This window comes from Necator americanus, chromosome V (assembly GCF_031761385.1).
Source record: "Necator americanus strain Aroian chromosome V, whole genome shotgun sequence".
Taxonomy (NCBI): domain Eukaryota; kingdom Metazoa; phylum Nematoda; class Chromadorea; order Rhabditida; family Ancylostomatidae; genus Necator; species Necator americanus.
The window spans coordinates 7,577,071-7,597,451 of NC_087375.1; the positions used below are offsets into that span (position 1 = coordinate 7,577,071).

Genomic DNA, 20,381 nt, shown 5'->3' on the forward strand with positions numbered 1-20,381 from the left:
TTTTAAAAAAGAAAAAGAAGTATTTTCGAAGGAGCTCAAGAAAGATTTGGGAACGCTTGAGCATACTTAAAAAGGAATTTAAAAAACAGCTGTTTTAGCAGAGCTTTCAGAAAAAATCTCATTATCCTAGATGAAGATTTAGGGGGACTATAAGCTGAACTTGTCTAGCATCATTCACTAAAAAATAACAATGGTTTATGCGTTGAGGAAAATGTGTGCGTAGGCGTTGTAGCAGAGCTTTTCTCCACCGTACCGAACTCTAAAATATGGCCACCGTACTCATTTTACTTATTTCGTTAGAAGAAAGTTTTATTCTGTTCCAGTTTCCTCCAGGATTAAAATTGGATGTGAGCGTGAGTATTGGACCTTCGCCAAGTGTACAAAATTTTGAAGAAAAAAAAAAGTCACATCTGAACAGCCTACTAGAATTTTTTGTAAGATAAGTTATCTTTTCCTCATAAATAAATAAAAATAATAAAATATCCTAGAATACGAAGTTTTCTGTTAATTTCACAACATTGAGCTTTGTTCCGCCTCCTTCCTTGTTTTTCGTGATACTCACGGAATTTTACGTACTTTTGTGGCTATTTAATCATATGACTTCGTGTAACTATGAACAAAACACTTGAGATTCCTTCATTCTCCAGGATCTCCAAGTGAAAAATACACTAAAAACAAAGTAATTGAGTATTTTCTCCTGTTATTTACATTGTTTCAGGATTGTATGTTTAACTCAGTGCGCTCAACTGCAGCGGTTCGCGAGGCGACACAGAATTTTTCTGCGGCGACTCAGCGCAGCTCATCTCTTTCTCGGTTTTTTTTCCAACAGTCCCTGTCCTGATTCATTTCTTTCCTTCGCTATTTTTTCTCCGGTTCCGATCTCCAATCCATCTATCATGATCCTTAAATGGAAATTGTTTTCGCATCGAATGCAAACGTAGTAAACACCGAATAAACAGAAATGACGTTATCTATTATTCGTCACCACCATAAGCAAAAGCATCCACCGGAAGGCGATGTCCGTCCTGGCTTCTCTCGTGTAATTACTGTTCTGTGAGCTGCACGAATAAATTGTTATCCAGAAAACAGCAAGATATGAAAGCATTGTATAAGTTTAATTATAAGAAAATTTCTCTCGGATAAATCCAAAGAAATCCTTTCAAATCCACCAGAATACGTTGTACTTGCCGCTGACTCCCATCTTCTGGCAACCATAATACAGCGATATTTTTAGTCTCGTTCGGCAATGAGTTCTTCTACGATCATCGTGATCGTCTGGATCGTCATTGGATTCCTGATCAGTGGTCACCTTTTTAGCGGGTAATTTTTCTCTTAGAAAAAAATCTTCTTGACGAAAAAAGTTAACACTCATCTGTAGAGTTTTAGTCGAGTCGAAGCGAGGGAAAATTTCCATCATCATCGTTATCCTCATCGACGACACGAGCATTTCTATATCACATCGAAAGAAAGCGAAAATAGAGAGGTTAGAATTTTCTCTACTGCTTTAAGAACGGATTTTTATTTTTCATTTAATTTATTTACATTATGACTATGTTTATTTTTTCAGTCTAAAAATTTCAAATTCAAATAGATATATTTGTTTTTCATTTTTTTAAAATTTATTTTCAAATATTTATGTTTATTTTTTTTAATCTAATAAGATTTCAAAATCAATTCAAATTGGTGTATGAGAGGGCCAGTTGCTAAACAAGTCTACAAAATTTCTGCACTAAATATAAATAAATATATAAATTAATTCTAACAATAACTGTAATTTACCGTAATTACACCAAAAACAGCTCGTATTCAGTTCGAGTCTTACATATAGTGAAGTTCAAAAATTTATACAAATGGTAGAAATTTGCGAAATTCGTTGCTAAAGGCATAAGGATTAAGAAAATTAAAATAATATATAAATAAATTCTAACAATAACTGTAATTTACCGTAATTACACCAATTCCTGTTTATTTATTCTTATAGACTTTAGGGATAAATTATTAATTATTACTCTTTACCTATTAAATTCTTGTATTTTCACTTTTTTTAAAAGGCTTTACGGGTACTTTGTGCAGATGCGGATGTCCAAATGTACAGTATCCTAAAATCTAAAATCCTAAAATTTTCGTTTTTCTACTTTCCTTTTGATTTAAGTTCCGAAATCTTGCGAGTTCGAGAGTGTTTCGAGAAGTTGGCACCTGTTAATGCTGTCAATAGCGAGCGAGCGAGTCTAAGCGACTAATGTTTACAAACTTTAAGCAAATGAATAAAAAAATATTTTCAAACTTTTCGTTCACACTCATGGTGTCGTTTATTTGAATGAACACGATTTTTTCCACGTTTCCGTTGTTCTTACTTCGTAATAGCACTGATCTTCTGGATTAAGTGAAACGTTTCTTACAAAGCATTTAGTCTGCTCATAAATTCTACTATTTCTGAGAAATCATCAAAATTTAATGTCTGTAGTTTTTAGTTTATACGAAAACTGGACCCCATTCGTGATTTGTGTTTTTAGCTTATGAAAATCCACTGGAATAAGTGGAAAAAATTGAGTAAAATTTTTATAAATCGCGTTGAAAGAGTCAGAGCGGTTTTTTTTTGGGGGGGAGCAATTTGTAGGTTTCGCTGCAGTAGAGAAGCCAGATATCGTTTCGCAGTTTTGCAAAAAAAAAATGAGGGCTTGGAGGAGCAGAAAAGAGGGTCCCGCACTGTTCAGGACCCACGGATCCAAGTTCTGCTTAGGACGCAAAGCGGAAACCGTTCTCGTGGAACGCTTATGATCGTGTTAAACCCGAGAACCTCCTGTGGACTCTTTTTTGAGGTCCCACGACTTAGCTGGAGTATCTTTGGGACCCTCTCTTGCCGCTTCGTGGTTGAGAACAAGAAAAAAACATGTTACAACCTCAAACGGCGGGATCGATGTGTTCAGGAACCTTTTTGTCTGTCGACTGTGGACTCCCTGCGTCTCTTTTTTTCTTGCGCCGCAAATTTTCACCATATTTATCAAGGTCATCTTCGAACCTTTTTTGACTGATTATTCGAATTTTTTCGAAATTTCGTTGCAGTGGATGTTCTTTTGATTTTTCGTTGGTTCAAAATGATTTTTACCTGATGTCCGTATCTTTTTATAGGTTTTTAGATGGAAAAATTGCATGAACCATCCGTATTTGAGGATTTTTTGGAGCGAAGACAAAAAAATATAGAAAAATGTTACGTTGAATATAAATATGTTGGTCCATGCTGAATCGATATGTGGTGGCTTCGCAGCACAGCTGAGCTTCTGAGGGAAATTCGTTTTTTTTTTTTTTGCTTCGCCCGACAGATCAAGCACGAATGTAATTGAATAAACGGGAGAAGAATGTAATCCTAGCAGGATCCACATTAATCCAACTAGAATTTTACATTTTTCGAAGAATATTAGATTTTTTTCCTTCATTGAGGAGTGCAACTTCAACTTTAATAGCTCTTCATTCATTCTAAAACTATTATTATGATAGATTTGCAATTGTTTCTAGTGTTGCCCTTGAACCTTCAGTAAACTTTTCTTTTTTTTCGGGGGAGGGGAAGGGGTGGAGGGAAAGTTCTCATTTTTTCATCGAAAAAAAAATGATTCCTGTTCGTTTCTCAGAGTGATAGCATTGCTTTGGACGATTTGATCTACTCGATTGAACGCGGCGACGGTGATTCCACGATACCAAAACTACAACCGGTCATACATCAACCAACGATATCGCGTATCGCGGCCCCAACAGATTTACCAGGATCTCGTCGAGGTGTTATGTGAGTGTACTTTATGTACTTTTCTCCTCCTATCTAACCACATAATGTGAGCCGAAAGAAATAATTATAAAAAAAAAGTATCCATTGGAAAGGGCACAGACACAGACACACATCCATGGACACATATACATACACATATAGATGGAAGTAATTTCGTTCGGCCACGCCCATTCTTGCTAGGGAAAACCTCTTCCTTTGCTATAATCACGTTACATGAAGCAATGAAAATTGGCTGAAGTTGTAGAGGAGGAAAACAACGGGAAATATGTGAACTTCGATGGAAAAACAAGGGAAAGAAACGGATAAATATAGGATAGGCGATCACGATGAACAAATAAGCAGAGGTGCTGCGGTGGTGATGCAAAATTTCGTCCCGGATTTCCACATCCGTCCTGCCGTCCGTCCGTCCGTCCGTCGAACCGACCCGCCGTGCCCGCCTCCCCGAGGCGGTTCAACGGCGACGACAGCGACGGCAGCTGCAGTGGCGGCGGCAGCAGCGACGTCTCGTTAATCCGTAGTTCTGGCTTATTTCCGCTATGTGTAGATGGGCTTTCGTTGTTCGTTGTCCCCATAGTCCGGCCGGGGCATATCCTGGTTTCAGATTACACACATTACATGTCCATCCATATATGATCCATATTCATGAGAAATTTCTATCATTGTTTATTATTTCTCATGTTCTACGGCTAAATCGTTAACTCATTCACTTTCCCGTTGCCCTTTTTGAATAGCAGTGTGCGTTTTTCTCACGACAGCTTAACTTAAATGGCTAAGAGTCGGCGTCATCATTTTTGTTTAGTTATCAAAACTTAATGAACCTGAAATTGATTTTAGCACATGAAACTGCACATCGATGCTACTTTCGGATGAGAAAATTCGAGAAAATTTCAGATGTGCTATGTTCGAGAAGAAATCCGAACAGCTTCTGTTCTACTTTTTTTCAAGGAAGCAGCTGTTCCGTTATCTTCTTCCTCAATGACTTCTTTAATGTAGGAAATACAATGCTATGTGATACGTGTACTTTTCCACGTACGTATAAAATAAGATTTTCTCCGAAATTTCTCAGATATCAACCTTTAAAACTCATTATTCTTTAAAAAAAAATCCACTAAACCTAATTTATACCTCGATACATGTATATAATTCAGCAGAGGTAGGCGAAAAAACTCCCCTTTCTTCTCAGCTGATTTTTTTTTGGGGGGGAGGGGATTATTTTTCTACGATTCTAATTCGTCAGATCTGGATTGGTTGTATTTTTCTCAGTTCCTGAATCAAATGTGCTTCCTTCAGAAAACGTTTCTCTATGTGAAAACGCCGAGAAATTTAATTTCTCCTCCATATATGTGATTCAGATATACAGAATCGTAGAAATTCCCCTTTATATTCACCAGGATTTTGTTGAGATAATTTTTCTATGATTCTAATTGCTCAAATCTGTTCAATCAAGCCGTATGTCTATCGCACGCTGAAAAGCGTTTTTCATCAACAATTTAGGAAAAAAAGAAAATTTTCTTTAGTTACGTCATAAATACTGCAATTTGTGCCGCCTTTGCATACTAAAAATTGTAGGAATAACAAGCATTCAATAATTTTCCCTGAAATATTCCTTGTTATTGATTATGAGGTCAACTTTTCAATCCAACACTGCCGTTGTTTCTCTTACGGAATATACTCCTTATGTTCTTCTATTGTTTCCCTCATATTTTTTTTTCATTTTCAAAGAAATATGTTTTTTAAAAGAAACGACAGTGATGCAAAATAGGAGAGAATGGATGGAATCAGAAGAGAGAAATCAATTTTGAAATATTGAATAGGTCAAGAAAAAGAAAGGAAAACCTAATAAATCCAATTAAAACTTCAAAAAATTTTTTTTTTGATAACCGTATTCTCCATTCGTTCGTTTTGGTTCGATTCAGTTCCCGCTGCTGATGAGAAAAATGTGAATTTTCTAGGCTTTTATCGATTTTTTTTCCGTGAAATCCTTTCAAAAATCCGACAATGAAAATTTCTGGATTAGGAATAAGTTTTCATTCAATATTCATGTTAACGCGATTATTTTTCTTATATCTACATGCTTTGTTTACAGTATTCTTTCACTTTTTGTCCGCTTTTCTTTCTTATTGTCTTTTATAGTTTCAAATAGTAATTTGAACAAAAATTTACTTTAGCGCTTATGCGACAATGGAAAAAGAAGGAAATTTTCACAGTTCACAGTTCTGCTATTTTTTGTCTGATTTTATTTTTCATTGATTTCTTCCGTGTTGGAATCTGAAGGAAGCCTAAGGGGAGCCTAAAGAGCAGCTCATTATGGACTGACTCTCTCACATAGCATATTAGGATTCTTTTACCTTACGACTTCGGGGAGGGAATATTCTAGAAAGCGTCGTAGAATACTACCAACTGATAATCTAGCCCTCCTATCCAGTCCAGCGATCCGCCCACGCCCATCGGGTCGACCGCCGACCTTGCACGCAAAGTACGGTAGACTTTTGCGTGTGTGTGTGTGTGTTGTGGTGTGTGTGCGTGTATCTGTGTGTGGGAAATGGAAATCATCGCAGCCATACGCATTGTTCACATATTTTCCACTGAACGACTACTATAATACCCTAAAAAAGACCCAAAGAGTTAGAGTCACCGTACTCTCGGTTACGGTATTCTTTTGTTCGATGGCGCTGATGAGTTTCCGTGCCTTGGATCATCAACTTCTCAATTTGACATCAAATCAAGACTTTTATTTGATACATTGTTGAATTGAATAACTCGGAAATAAAAGTATAAGACGTTTTATATCATTTACTTTCATAATTCTGCATTTTTCTTTTTTTTTCGTCAACCACTCTTCGAAAAAATCCCATTTCTCCCGGCTATGTCTGGTTTTTGTCGTACTTCCATACGTTTTGTATTTCAAAAAATCTACTAAGAATGTGAAATTTGCCAAGAATTTTCACATTTTTATAGAGCTTCAAAAAATGAAAAAAAAACCTATGCGGTAAAAATTGTAGTGTGTTAAAATGCGTTAAAAAAACAGTCATCTCCACAAGTTTGGAGTTTCGAAATTTCTGACCTTACGCTATGCGGCAAAATATGCCTAAGCATTTCCATGGATAGCTTAGTAAAATTTAACCTACCTGGTAAAGTTTATCTGGGCATTTCCACAAATCTATAATTTCGACTTTTGGACTAAACTATGCGGTAAAATTTTTCTAAGCATTTCCATGAGTGTAGGCTTTCGAAAAATCTAATCTAACTGGTATTGTTTGTCTAGAGATTTTCGCATGTCTAGAATTTTGAATGATCTAATCCATGCGGTAAAATTTGCCCAAGCATTTCTATCTGTGTAGTATTTCGGGGAATCTAACCGATGCGGTAAAATTTATCCAAGCATTTCCATGTGAATAGTATTTCGGGGAGTCCAGCTCTTACGGTAAAAATTGTCCAAGAATTTCCATAAATTTAAAATTCATTTGAAATGTCTAAGCTGTGCGGTAAAATTTATCCAAATCCTATTTCTTATATACGTTAGATGGTCTAGTTTATCCTCATTAGTGTTTGACCGATGATATTTTGTTCGATGAGCCGTTATTTGGGAACATATGCATATAATGATGAGAAATATGAGATCTGTTGCTGCTCGACGCATGTTTGACGGTTCACACAGAAAACCTAATGAAGACTCGTCAAAAATCGTTGACATATTCAGATGCGGACATATATACTCGCATCATTCACATCATACTGCTTATTTCTTATTGTTATCCAATTTTTCTCCTCAATGCTCCAATTCCCTACTGGATAACAGTTAGAAATGAGCAGTACAATACTCTGCATGAACATTGAAAAACCAACGGTGAGTGACGGTGAGGCACCGTCGCTTGCTCATAACTGCTAATAAAATGGAAACTTCAGGACAACTCATATATGAATAGATTCTCCTCTTTCAGATCTATACAAAAACCGACATATTGTTGAGAAAGGAGCAAAATGACGCCAAATATGCGCCAAAAAGCAATAATTGGAACCTAACATAGCCTAAGGTTATGGTTGAAAAAGTGTTCGGAGCTCAAAGTTTCACATTTGGTCAGAACAGCAAAAAATCGTTGTAAGTGATATCATTCAACTTGAAATGCTGTGGCGAACTCGATTTTTTTTTGTAAATCAAGGAGCATAGTATTGAAATAGTTGCATAAGATTTAATAGTAAGCTTCCTACTCTTCCTTTCTATGGAATGTTATGAAAAGAAGGTGTTATAATAGAGCGAGAAAATCTATTCAAAGGAAAGCAAACCTTATAAACTAATGTATATTATCTGTTTTGAGCGCTCTGCATAGGTTCTTTCGATTTGAACTCTGTTCTGGTGATTAACGGAGGTGCAAAGTAGAGATGAAATGAAAGGAAAAGGACAAAAAGTGGGATTTTCAAACTTTGCGATATTCTAGTGTACGAACGGGGTTCGTCTATCTGTATACAATACAAATCTCACAAAATTCAGGAATAGTTGTGCTCAACCGCGATTTTATAGGCTGTTTTGACAACGTCTTTCCTTGCAACAAACGTTCAAAGTAAGGACGAATCGCTATTTTATACAACAATTAAAATAACTAAAAATGACGCACAAATGACTAAAATATAACAAATCAACAATTTCAAATGCTTGCCTACAACAATTTCTTGCTGTTCTGAACCAAATGTGAAAATTTGAGTCTCTGAACACTTTTTCAACCATAACCTTAGGCTATGTTAGGTTCCAATTATTGCTTTTTGGCGCATATTTGGCGTCATTTTGCTCCTTCCTCAACAATATGTGGATTTTCGTATAGATCTCAAAGAGAGGAATCTAATGATATATAAGCTGTCCTGAAGTTTCCATTTTATGAGCAGTTATGAGCAAGCGACGGTGGCCGACGGTGCCGCACCGTCACTCACCGTCGGTTTTTCAATGTTCATGCAGAGTATTGTATATGGTGGAAATATGCTCGCATCTGAATATGTCAACGATTTTTTACGAGTTATCATTTTTGTTATTTATTATTTTTTTCTCGCATTTTGTATTTGTTTTGTATTTTTCGATTTTGAAATATTAATTTTTGCGGCGCTATCAGCTAAGAAATTCTTCTCTCCCCTAGAGCAGAACTCAACACAGTCGCTGAGTTCTTCTAAGTTCTGAGCGCATGAAAAAAATGACATATCATCATGTAAGTGCATTTTTTCTAACGGTTTTCTTTGCTTTCCCAGGAACACATTGTTTTCTGCAAATCCTTAACGGCTCTACATTTTTCTGTTGAATGACTCGACATAATCTTTTCTAATGTGTTCTGAACATCAAAGTATGTAGAAGAGACGAGTACGAATCTCTGCATTACGCTTATTTTATTCCTTTCCCTGGTGGTAATGGATAATGGCGATGCCTTACATCCACCTTCATCCTATTATTTCTTAAATTGAAATCCTCAGCTCTTATCCTCTGCAAATAATTAGGCAGCTTTAATCTGATAAAAGTGCATAGTTATTGAGCGAAAAGCTCATCGTTTCTCGAAATTTCACCTCAAAATCGTTCTTTAAAGCTGTTTATTTCCTCAAAGCTATTTTTTTAAAGTAAAATTTCATAATTTTAAATAATCAAATATCTCTGTCAAATATTTTTGAACGCTAATATTTCATGCTGAGGTTTTGTTCGTTTTTTAAAAAGTTTAAAATTCGCTCACTTGCGAAAAAAAAAGCCAATCAGCGTTGGTCAGTGCTAATACATGTACAAGTAAGAAGTGAAAATTAATTTTAAAAAAATTGTGGTCTAAGTAGTAAAGAGTTTTATTTTGCTCAATGATGAAAAGTACTCCAAAGTTTATAAAATTACTAAAAAAAACTACCAAATTTGCTAAATTACTAGATTAAAATTACTAAATTCTCTACTTTCATGTATTGTAATTGAAGGTGGAATGAAATTCTTTCCATGCTCCGTACAAGAACTGCTTTCTTTTAAAATTCACTACTTTTTGAGATAAATGAAAATTTTCTCGAACCTAAAATGAATTTCAGCATTTGTTCTCGATGTTACAGCGTTAGTTTCTGGTACTTCCAATGTGTGTGTATGTATGTGTTTTCTTTTTCGCCCTTTAGGCAATTACATTGGTCGATAGAAGGGGGTGTGAAAGAAAATGTCGAAGAATATTTTTGATATTTTCATCCGAAAGAGCGGGCTGTTCCTGAAAAGTTCTTAAGAGGTTCTACATTTAAAAAAAATGTTAGAAAACTGTGTGTGTGTGTGAATGGAAAAGTTTGTGGTTGTTCGAATTCCGTCATAGACTGGTTACTGTAGCGAATGATGGTATTTACTCTCTTTAAGGCATCACTCCACGATGCTGAGGTGGTACGGATTTCAAGTGGAGTGTTCGTATACGGGATAGTAGATTATGGATTCCATTCATTTCTTCCTAATTGCCGGCTACGGCTTCGGGCGTTCTGGCGCACTATTTTCTACAACGAGTTCTATTGGAGCGCGCTAGCCGTGTGTACATACCGCATCTTCCGGGCTGTTTTTTTACGGCAATTAGGAAGAAATGGACGGAATCACCCTTCTCTCCATAATCTATTATCCCGTATACGAATACTCTTCCTGAAATCCGTACCACCTCAGATTCGTGGGGTGATGCCTTTAACTAAAGGATGACACAAGGGGACGGGAAATTTTCAGTGTAGTAATGGCTGAGAAATTGATAAAAGGGTGGGGATCCTTTACAGTTTTTTGTTTTGGTGTGGTTGGAGCTGCCATCACCAAAAATGGAAAATACCACGTTTGAAATTAAATTAAAATTAAAATTAATGATTCCCTGCGCCGCCCTTTACTACAGTATTTGATTTATTTATATTTCAAATTTCCTTTCCCTGCGCTGCCCTTTACTACAGTATTTTGTATTTATTTATTTATTTATTTATTTATTTATTTATCTATTTATCTATTCTAAGCGAGTTATTGAAAGAAAATAATAAAAATTGAAGGATGAGTGAATGAAAATTAACGAACCTAAAATGCTGAGTTTTTTTTCTTGCAGGAATCGAACAGATATTCCCCATGAATTTTCACATTTTTCATAAATTCAGAAAAAATCCTTGAATGCATTATTATCCCCCGTTTTTGCAAAAAAATACACCTCATCCAGTCTATATGCAGAATTTTTATTCTTTCTTTAACGTTCACGATTCCATGGGTACAGGTATAGTCGGCGTAAAACGTGTTGTAGCACATTGACGCGACGCGTCCTACGCGGAAGTCGGGTACTAAGCTCCTGCTACAGTATGCAAGAAATTCCGCCAGTATTCTTTTCTTTTTGCTTTTCACAGTACTTCATTATTCTGAGTTTTTCGGCATTTATTTTTGTTTATTTTTATTTATGCTGCATCAATAGGGATGCACAAAATTAGCGAAGTCTTTTTTCGGCTAGTTTTATCGATTGTTTTCCTCCTTTAGCGCCCGCAAGATGCTGGTTTGTAGGCGGTGATTTGATTTCTGATCCAATTTTTGGGGTGTTTCGCCTCGATTTTTATTTTTGACACTATTTTCAGTCGTATTATGAAAAGAACCGTATTTTTGGTTCAGAAGTTTTTCTGATCCAAGGGCATCTCCTCAAAAACTTCAGACTTTTGATGAAAATCTTAGAGGTGTCCTACAAGAAAAAAAATTGATAAAACTAATGGAAGAGGACTCCATTAGAACTATTTGATGTAATTTATGCACGATTGCACGAAAAAAATTGTGAAAACCTCTATAAAAAGCAAAAAAAAAAGAAAAAAGCTCTATTCACTCTTTCGGATACTGTAATGGGAGCTCATTTCCGAGGACGCGTTGCGTCAACGCGTTACAACACGTTTGAGGGGGATACTGTATTTATATGTGCTATGTATTTCTTCTACCGTATGCAAGTAAAAAAAATTGTTAAATATATGTAATAAATAAATAAATAAATAAATAAATAAATAAATAGAATAATAAAATAATGAAATGATGTAAATAATAATAAATAGAAGTATTAAGTCTGTGTAAATATTCACGAAATGGAGGATACATTCAGAAAAGAGAGATGAAGCGTTCCTTTAAAATGATCATATTTTATAGAAAAATCACACCTGGTGGTTCATTGAGTAACCATAATGAATTTGTCGCATATCGATTTGATCACAAATACATCGGCAATCGATTCTTTTCTCATTAGGTTGGTCAAAGAGTGCCTAGTTATTCTATAAAGAAAGAAAAAAAAGAGAAACATCAAGAAAATGAAAATGTTAAGGAACAAAAAAGGAAAAGAAAAGCAGAAAAAATTAGACTGTTTTTTATTATTATATGAAAAATATTAAGAAAAAAATAGAAAAGAAAAAAGAAAACTGGAAAAAATAGCCTATTTTTTATTATTATATAAAATTGACCAACGATAATCATCTCCACCGTCAAGAAAAGCGATTTCTTAGTCACGTTACAAGTCCATAGTATCTAATATTGAATCACTGGAAAGGAGCCACTTTCCAGACATCCATCGTTTTTTTTTTAAATCCTATCCTGGGCTCAGGAGAAGAAATTAGTCTAATTTTACCATCTTAAGTTCTTCCACAGATGATAACCACCAGAGCAACATTTTTTGACGTGTAGCCTGAAGAGCTACACAGTTATGTCTGACGGGACACACACAAAGTAATGAAGCTATGATTTCGGAGTTAGTTCCAAATTCATTTTGAATCTCACTATTCTTTTAAAATGTGATTTCCTCTTAAGCACACTGGGGATATTTTTGAATTTGGCGCATATTGGATGTGGAAAGAATCCTGTAGATTGAGCTAAGGACTTTTCTACGTTTTTAAAGACATCACCCCACGAATCTGAGGTGGTACGGATTTCAGGTGGAGTATTCGTATAAGGGATAGTAGATTATGGACAGGGGGGTGATTCCGTCCATTTCTTCCTAATTGCCGTAAAAAACAGCCCGGAAGATGCGGCGCGTGCACAAGACTCGCGCGCTCCAATCGAACTCGTAGAAAATAGCGCGCCGGAACGCTCAAAGTCGTATAATCCGGACCATTTTCTATGGAAATCAGGAAGAAATGGACGGGATCACCCTTCTCTTCATAATCTACGATCCCGTACAGGAATACTCCACCTGAAATCCGTGACACTTCAGATTCGTGGGGTGAGGCCTTTAAGTTAAGGATGTGTACGAGGCGAAGAAGAAACGGGCGTCGAGCAAAAATTTTCCCAAAACTTCCGAGTAAAATTTCTGGAAAAGTGCTTAGTTGTACGGCGGTTCCCCATAAGAATCTCATGCATTTTCTGGCTAACAAGTATTTGGAGCACTAAACAGTAGTTAGCAGTAAATGTTGAGTTGAAACTGAAAACTAAGATTACCTAGAAACTCCCGACTTTTACGCTTCCCAACCTCACTCTTTTCCGAGCAGTAGCAACTCAACGCTTGATCTCAGTAAATGCTATGATGTTGTTGTGACAATAATTGTGGTTACACTATCGATCTGTTATATGTATGATCTATGTAATGGAGGAAAAAATCAATTAAACCCTCTTTTTTCTAGGTGAAAAAGAGATATACTAGCGATTTAATAGTTTTTTAAAGCTCGCCTCTTTCGAGAAGTTAAAACTCACGTTTTTGTTAGTTTTATTTTTGTTCATTCATCTAATTTCACCTCTTATATGATAATATTTGTGATAAAAACAAGAAATTCGGTGATTTTTTTTTATGTTGTGTGCGTCAATGCGTACTAGAAAGTAAGTCAAGGAAGGAAAAATTTTAAAAAAAATTAAAATTAGCAAGGAAAAATTACTCTCTGCTTTGGAAATGAACCCTCTGCTTATGTTTTGCTCCATTTTTCAGACCATGCTCGAATGTTCTTTGAAAAAATCTAAATCCGTCTAAGAGCCTTGGCTTAGTTAAAAACTGGATGACCATAATATTTGGAGATCTTTATTTACTTAAAAAAATAAATTTAAATATTAACGAATATAGCATGAGGTGTGATAATATCAACACAAAGTACTTCAAGGATTGAATTTCCTCGAAAATTTCCTTTCATTACACTAATCAACAAGGAAATTTCATCAAGTACAAAGAGTTCATCGCAGCGTTCTCTGGATTTGATAAGTGTCTGTTTGTATGAAATCCGTGGATGACGCGATCATTCAAGCATTATTTTCTTACCTTTTTTGTTTTATAACTTTCTTCAGTTAGCGGAGAAATTTTTGTTCGAAAAGCTCCGGAAAAACCCTGTTTATCAACAGAACAATGCTGTGAACATAGCTGTCTTGGGCTGCTCGCTTCTATTCTTTTTTTTGGGAGGGGGAAGGCGTTTTTCTTTTTTTTTTCTAAATTCTACACATGAATTTGGCAGCGATGACGTTGTGTGCAGCTACGAATCGTAATCCGAGCTGAAAACTTTGAAAAATGTGTCTGTGTGTGAATGTGAATGTTTTTCTGCATCTCACCAGCAAACGTTTCCTGAAAAGAATCCTCCTATGCTAACGTGATTTCAGCGCCGCTTATCGGCGACGAGGCGTTGAGGGTTTCGTTTTTTCCCCCCAACGCTTCTCACACATCTTCGTGTGCGCTCGCTCGCTCGCTAAAGGAATCCGAACACACGAACACATGTGATGTTTTTGATCCGTCCGTCCGTCCGTTCGTTCGTCACTTCACAAATTGTTGCCTGAAGGCAAATTTCTAAATTCCCTACTCTTCAGCGCTAGACTTTTGTTGCTTTAATCGAAATTCATTTGACTAAATATGTATGTATTAGGAATGAGGAAAGTTTTTATGGATTCACGGAAGCGGATGAGTGACTGAGGAATGTTGCTTAACGCACACAAAGTCAGTGCACTTTCGTCCTACTCCTCCATACAATCATTCACACGCCTCGGCTCTTAACAACGTCCGTTCTTTCGGACATACGGGACGGACGTACGGATGGACGTACGGATGGACGGAAACGATTTTGACGCTCGTTTTTTCCCCGCTCGTCTCTTGAAGAGTTCTCTTCAGAAGAACGGATAATATCTTAAGGGTCTTCTTAGGACTAATCCCTATAGAGTCTCTAGGTCTGATTGATAGTTCCCCTCTTAGTTTCGTTCAACATCTCGGAGACGACTAATGACCCCATGAAAGACGGTCTCATAGAAGAGGCTAAACGAGCCGGCCCAATAGGGCATTTCGCTCGAGAGGAACAAGGAGAACAGAGCTGCTCACATTTTCGCATTTCTCCCACATCCTCGCTGTTTTTCTGTTTATTTTGCCACTATATTATTATACAACTTACTTTTAATACATATTACTATTTATTATATTACTTCGAGGGCCGGATGTAGTGTAGCGGTTAGAGGTTCCGCTTCCTGCACGATCGATCGGTGGTTCGAATCCGCCCCGGTGCTCACCAAGCCTTTCATCCCTCCGGGGGTCGATAAATTGGTACCAGACTTGTCTGGGAGGATAAAAACACTGACTTGACAGATCGGCCCATTGTATGGGCCAGTTCCAACTTCGTGAACCTTAAACGATCCTGAATTGAAGTGAACGTAGTAGCGCAGGTCCCAAGCGGATTGATTAACGCCAGAAAATTTATCCTTTATCCTTTATTATATTACTTCATGTTGTTCTTATATTTATATTTTTATATATTTTCCTACTACTATTATTATGACTATTTACTTTCATTTTTTCTTACTTCAATTTCAATTCTCTTTTCAATTCCTCTTCACTACAATTCTTAAAAATAACAAAAGAGATTTTTTTTTTCGTATTTTCACGCGTATACACCACATTTATCCACAATCGTATCCGCTCTAATATATCGATATTTAAAACCCGAGAAAAGATCAATAAATCAGGGAAAAAAATCCGAGCTAAAGTGCACTACATATTTTTGACTTTATAACGTTTCAAAAGACCTACAATTGATATTCGATTTAATTTCTCGGAAAGGGCGCCGAGATTTTAGGAAAAACTTCATAAATAAACATTTGCTTCATTCGAAATGGGTAGATATATTTATCGAATTCTTTCCAACAGTATGCATGGATAACACAATTTTAGTACGGTTGCCAGCCATGTTGCGAACCATAAAAATGGGAATTTATGTGAAGTATTGGCAAAAATGTGAGATGTACAGAAACAGAGGAAAAAAACTTACAAAAATTTCTTGGAAATATTCTCGAAAGTGTATGGACGCTGGTAATATATTTAATTTTTGGTATATATTTTTAATGCTTTTTTAGTTTGATGATAGTTGATTTTTTAATGTCTAAAATATATTTTTGTGTTTTTTCCTCCAATTTTAACGATGCTTCATTTCAATTTTAATTTTCTTAAATTGTACACTTAATTTTTCACCATGGCTACATGACAAGATTTGTAATCGGCTAAATCCTGGTTGATTCACGGATGATAATTGTATCAGGTTCTCCAATAACTTCCTTTTCACGGCACGGCAAACACTTTAATTCACAGCAACAACTTCAGTCGTACCCCAAAAAAAATCAACGATCTATCAATAGAACGATAGAATCGATGAAGGAAGACTATTGATTATTTTTTCCAGACTACATTATTGATTGGGATCTCCTGGCTGTTGAATGGAAACTAGAAATATCAAAGAAGCACGAAAGAAACTTGTGAGGAGAACTTGATATAATTCAACACTAACGTTATACCAAAATAAATACTTTAGGTGAAAAATCTATTTTTACTAAAAAAAAAAGTAAGAGAATCGGAAATTCATATTTTTTCCTAAAAAATTACCTTGTGCAAATTCGGATTTTAAAGAATTTCTTAAAAAAAATCTGTATTTTTTTCAGAATTTTGAACGATTTTTTGGACGTTTCATTTTTCCCGTATCCACTGTTCCAGAGAACTGGATAAAATTAGGTTTTTTCTCACTGCATTCGCTGGATATGATCGACGAAGACTATCGACTATTCTATAGTGCTACATTATTGATTGGAATATTTTTGTTGTTGATTAAAAAAAAAGATAAAAATCTCAGAAAATCATTTAGAGACTTATCGAGGACAATCTAATAGCTATGATGTCATATAAAATAGTCACTTATTAGGAATAATGTGGGCGCTATCGATGTGTGTTCTCAACATGCCCTTGGAGAATATGCATGGATAGAGAAGAGAGATAATCAAAACCAAATCTTGGATTTAAGGAAGAAAAAAAAATGGCGAAAAAAACGAATGAAAGGCGTTACATAGAACGTTATGTATGTAACGTTAATTAATTGTCCAAAATCCAAATTCCAAAATTAATCCAATCCAAAATTTGTTAACTGGCTAAAATGTCCAAAAAAAATGAGTTGGATGTGCTCCGATCGAATTTTCTTGAAAGTTATTGTTCTTTGTAATTTGATATGTTTCCTTGTTTCTGTCTTCTTAATAGTCTCATCACTCGTTCCTTGAATATTTTATAAATTCGACCGCTGCAAAGCTTATTGCTGTGCATAGAGAATGAAAATATAAATGGTGGCACGAATACGTACGATTCTGCAATTTTTCCGCTTCCTCTTAGTTGCCACGAAATATGAGCGGATAATTTAATTTAATTATTTGAAATAAAATAAAATGAATAATTAAATATAAAGTTAGACTAATCAAATTTTAATTACTCTAATTTGGGGTGGGCGTAGCGAAGTCGGTTAGAGGTTCCGCTTCCTGCACGATGGATCGGAGGTTCGAATCCGCCCAGTGCTCACCAAGCCTTTCATCCCTCAGGGGTCGATAAATTGCTACCAGACTTGTCTGGGAGGATAAAAACACTGACTTGACCCATCGGCTAGCCGCCACAAGTCATTGTATGGACAAGTTACACGTTCGCAAACCTCAAACGATTCTGAATTGAAGTGAACGTGGGGGCGCATCCCAAGCGGATTGATTAACGCTAGAAACTTTATCTTTCTTATTTTTTACTCTAATATAAGGTAATTGTTCCTGTAAGGTCCATAAGGTTCCTATCTTTCCATCTGATCCATTAGCCAGTAGACGGAAAGTATAAACTCTATGATTAGTCTTGACGCGCTCTCCTTGTAAGCCTAAATGCTTCCATCTGAATCCATATTTTTTCCTTTCTCTACTTCCGGATCCATACTTGTGAAAAAAAGAAAAAGAAAGAACGAATCACTATGTGAGCGAAGAGACACGTGTGGATAGCTATGTACATTTACTCATGTGGCATGTTGCTACGTGTCACGTAGGAAAATTCGATCAGCAAAGCAGTTTCCCACGCCTGTTCTCTGGGGCAATTTTTAGAAAGAATCGAGCGTCTAACGACACTGATTCTTATTATCTACACTCCAAACTCTACCTAATCGTGGTGGGGATCCAGTATCGTCCGCTTCGTGCTATGCGGCCCTTTAAGGAGTATTGTTACAACATAAATGTTAGCAGTTACTGTATGACTGTACTCTCATCATTTGCATTTAATCCACCCGATCAATGGATGGATGCAAACCTCCACTTGAGACCTACCTCACTAATATTTTCGTGGACAAATTTCAGTGCACATTTTGAAACAAAATGTAAATCCTATTGATTCAATGCTGTCGATTTTTTCTCACATTCAATTCATTCTCGTTATTCAATTAAATTTTTCCTCTTCGTCCTCGTTCGAGAAAGTATTTTTTTTTCAAACGAACGTCATTGTCTTCAGCTAGCTTTTATCCATAGCATCACAGACAAAGACGTACATCGCTTTTTTTGATCGGCGAGCTGCAGCTGCGGTGTCTTCGACTTTCCGCAAGCATAAATTCCTTTGTTACATAGTGGCTTCACGTGCAGCTTCGGGGGCTATCCAGCTACTTCCATTCCAGTCACATGAAATTATTACGAACAGATGGATTTTTACATGGTTTTAACTCTCTATTTGTTGATTTCATACTTTTTCCTTAGGCACCGCACGTAATTTCCCGGGAAATTTTCGCTATTTTTGTAGGATTTCAATAGAAGTTGGCCTGAAAAATGTGAAAAGCCAGTTTTACGTCACCAGTTTACTTTTACGTTCGTAAAAGTGCTATAGAATTCCCTTTTTTTTACATAGTAGTGCCGATTTTTTTTAGGGAAATTCACTAAAAGTTGATAAAATCTTTTCATATACGAGTTGTTCACTTCGAAATATCCTAAAATTGCTCCAAGGAAAAAAGTAGTGGTTTTTGCGTTAGTCGCTCAAAATGGTGACGAGGTTCTGAGGATCAAATCCGTGGTTCTGCTCTGAGTTCCCTTCCCTACATATTACTGCATTTGAAATTACACCGTTTCGATTTTTATTTACAATTTTTATTCTTTATATCACTTTCAAGCACTCAGAAATGATCCAGAAAACTTTTCCAAAAAAAAGAATCTATTTTCACAAAATATCTTGGGAACTTCTTAGAAACAAATTACTCAGTAGACCCAGTGTTTTTGGTTTTTTTAAATTTTTTTTCAATTAAATTTGTTTTAATTTAAAAGGCGCCGTTTTTCCTGATAGTTACTGGTATTGATAGAATTCTGTACTGGTGTTCACTGTTTACTACTCATAATTTAATTGTCATTGTCTTCATTTAAGCACCAACAGTATGTTTTGTATCTCTTTTTTCCTTTTCTTTGTTTTCTCTTTTTCTCTGTTCTGAGCTCATTTTCAAGAAGAGTTATTTTTGTCAAGAGTTATTTTTATTTTCATTATCTATTTCCGAAAATTTCAAGTTTTTTTTCCGTGTTTATGAGAAGGAGCTTGAGTTGATCTCTGCATCTGACATTTAGAAAAAAAACGGTAATTTCAGTGCTTTAATTCCAGTAGGAGTTTTTTTCTTCAAATGGTAGGAAGCCAAAAATGGGAACGTTTTTTTTCTTCAGCACGATTGATTCGCGTATAATTAATGTTGAACAGAATGGCTGTGGAAGTGCTTTTCTTCTGCTCCAACAATCTTTATTCTCGGTAAATTTATTCTATTTATTTGAAAAAGAAAAACAATCAATACCATTTGGAATTATGTTTGGAATTCATGTAAACTACAGTATGCAATAACAGATAATTTTTTCTGCATTAAAAATTGCTCTATAAACTCTCAATGAAGACGAAATTTTAGCGACGGAACTAGTGAATTTCGGCACATGCATAAAAGATGAGCGCTAATTTTTAAAGTAGGTGACGAGTGACGAGGGAGGCCACTAAGAAGCTTATATTTCAGTTTGAGGTCCGACTTTTTCGAGGAAGGGGGAGCTGAACGAACGGAATAAAATATGGATTTTTGATCGCTTATTTAGTTCATGAAATCATTCAGCCAACTTTGCTTAAAGGCATTACTCCACGAATCTGAGGTGGTGCAGATTTCAGGTGGAGTATTCCTATTCGAGCGCTATTTTCTACAAGCAGTTCGATTGGAGCGCGCCAGCGCCTTGTGCACGTGCCGCATCTTCCGGACCCTTTTTTACGGAAATTAGGAAGAAATGGACGGAATCACCTCTTCTCCATAATCTACGATCCCGTCTACGACGAATACTCCACCGGAAATCCGTACCACTCCAGATTCGTGGGGTGATGCCTTTAACTGATTTTTAGAAGTGAAAAACGAGGTGACGACATTCGGCGAC

At 36.0% G+C, this 20,381-nt stretch overlaps 1 protein-coding gene across 2 annotated transcripts in view; it reads left to right on the forward strand.

Annotated features, from left to right (window-relative positions):
- Positions 1–1,246: 1,246 nt before the first annotated feature.
- Positions 1,247–20,381, forward strand: part of RB195_013222 (uncharacterized protein) — a gene marked incomplete at both ends in the record, with an annotated part of 42,896 nt that continues 23,761 nt past the window's right edge. The window contains 4 exons of one of the 2 annotated variants that reach the window (XM_064202930.1): positions 1,247–1,320; positions 1,387–1,483; positions 3,627–3,778; positions 4,091–4,289. In XM_064202930.1, coding sequence (XP_064058812.1) covers positions 1,247–1,320; positions 1,387–1,483; positions 3,627–3,778; positions 4,091–4,289 — 522 coding nt within the window. Of the gene's footprint in view, positions 1,321–1,386; positions 1,484–3,626; positions 3,779–4,090; positions 4,290–20,381 lie in introns of those variants that run through there. The other variant, XM_064202932.1, reaches the window with a different exon arrangement.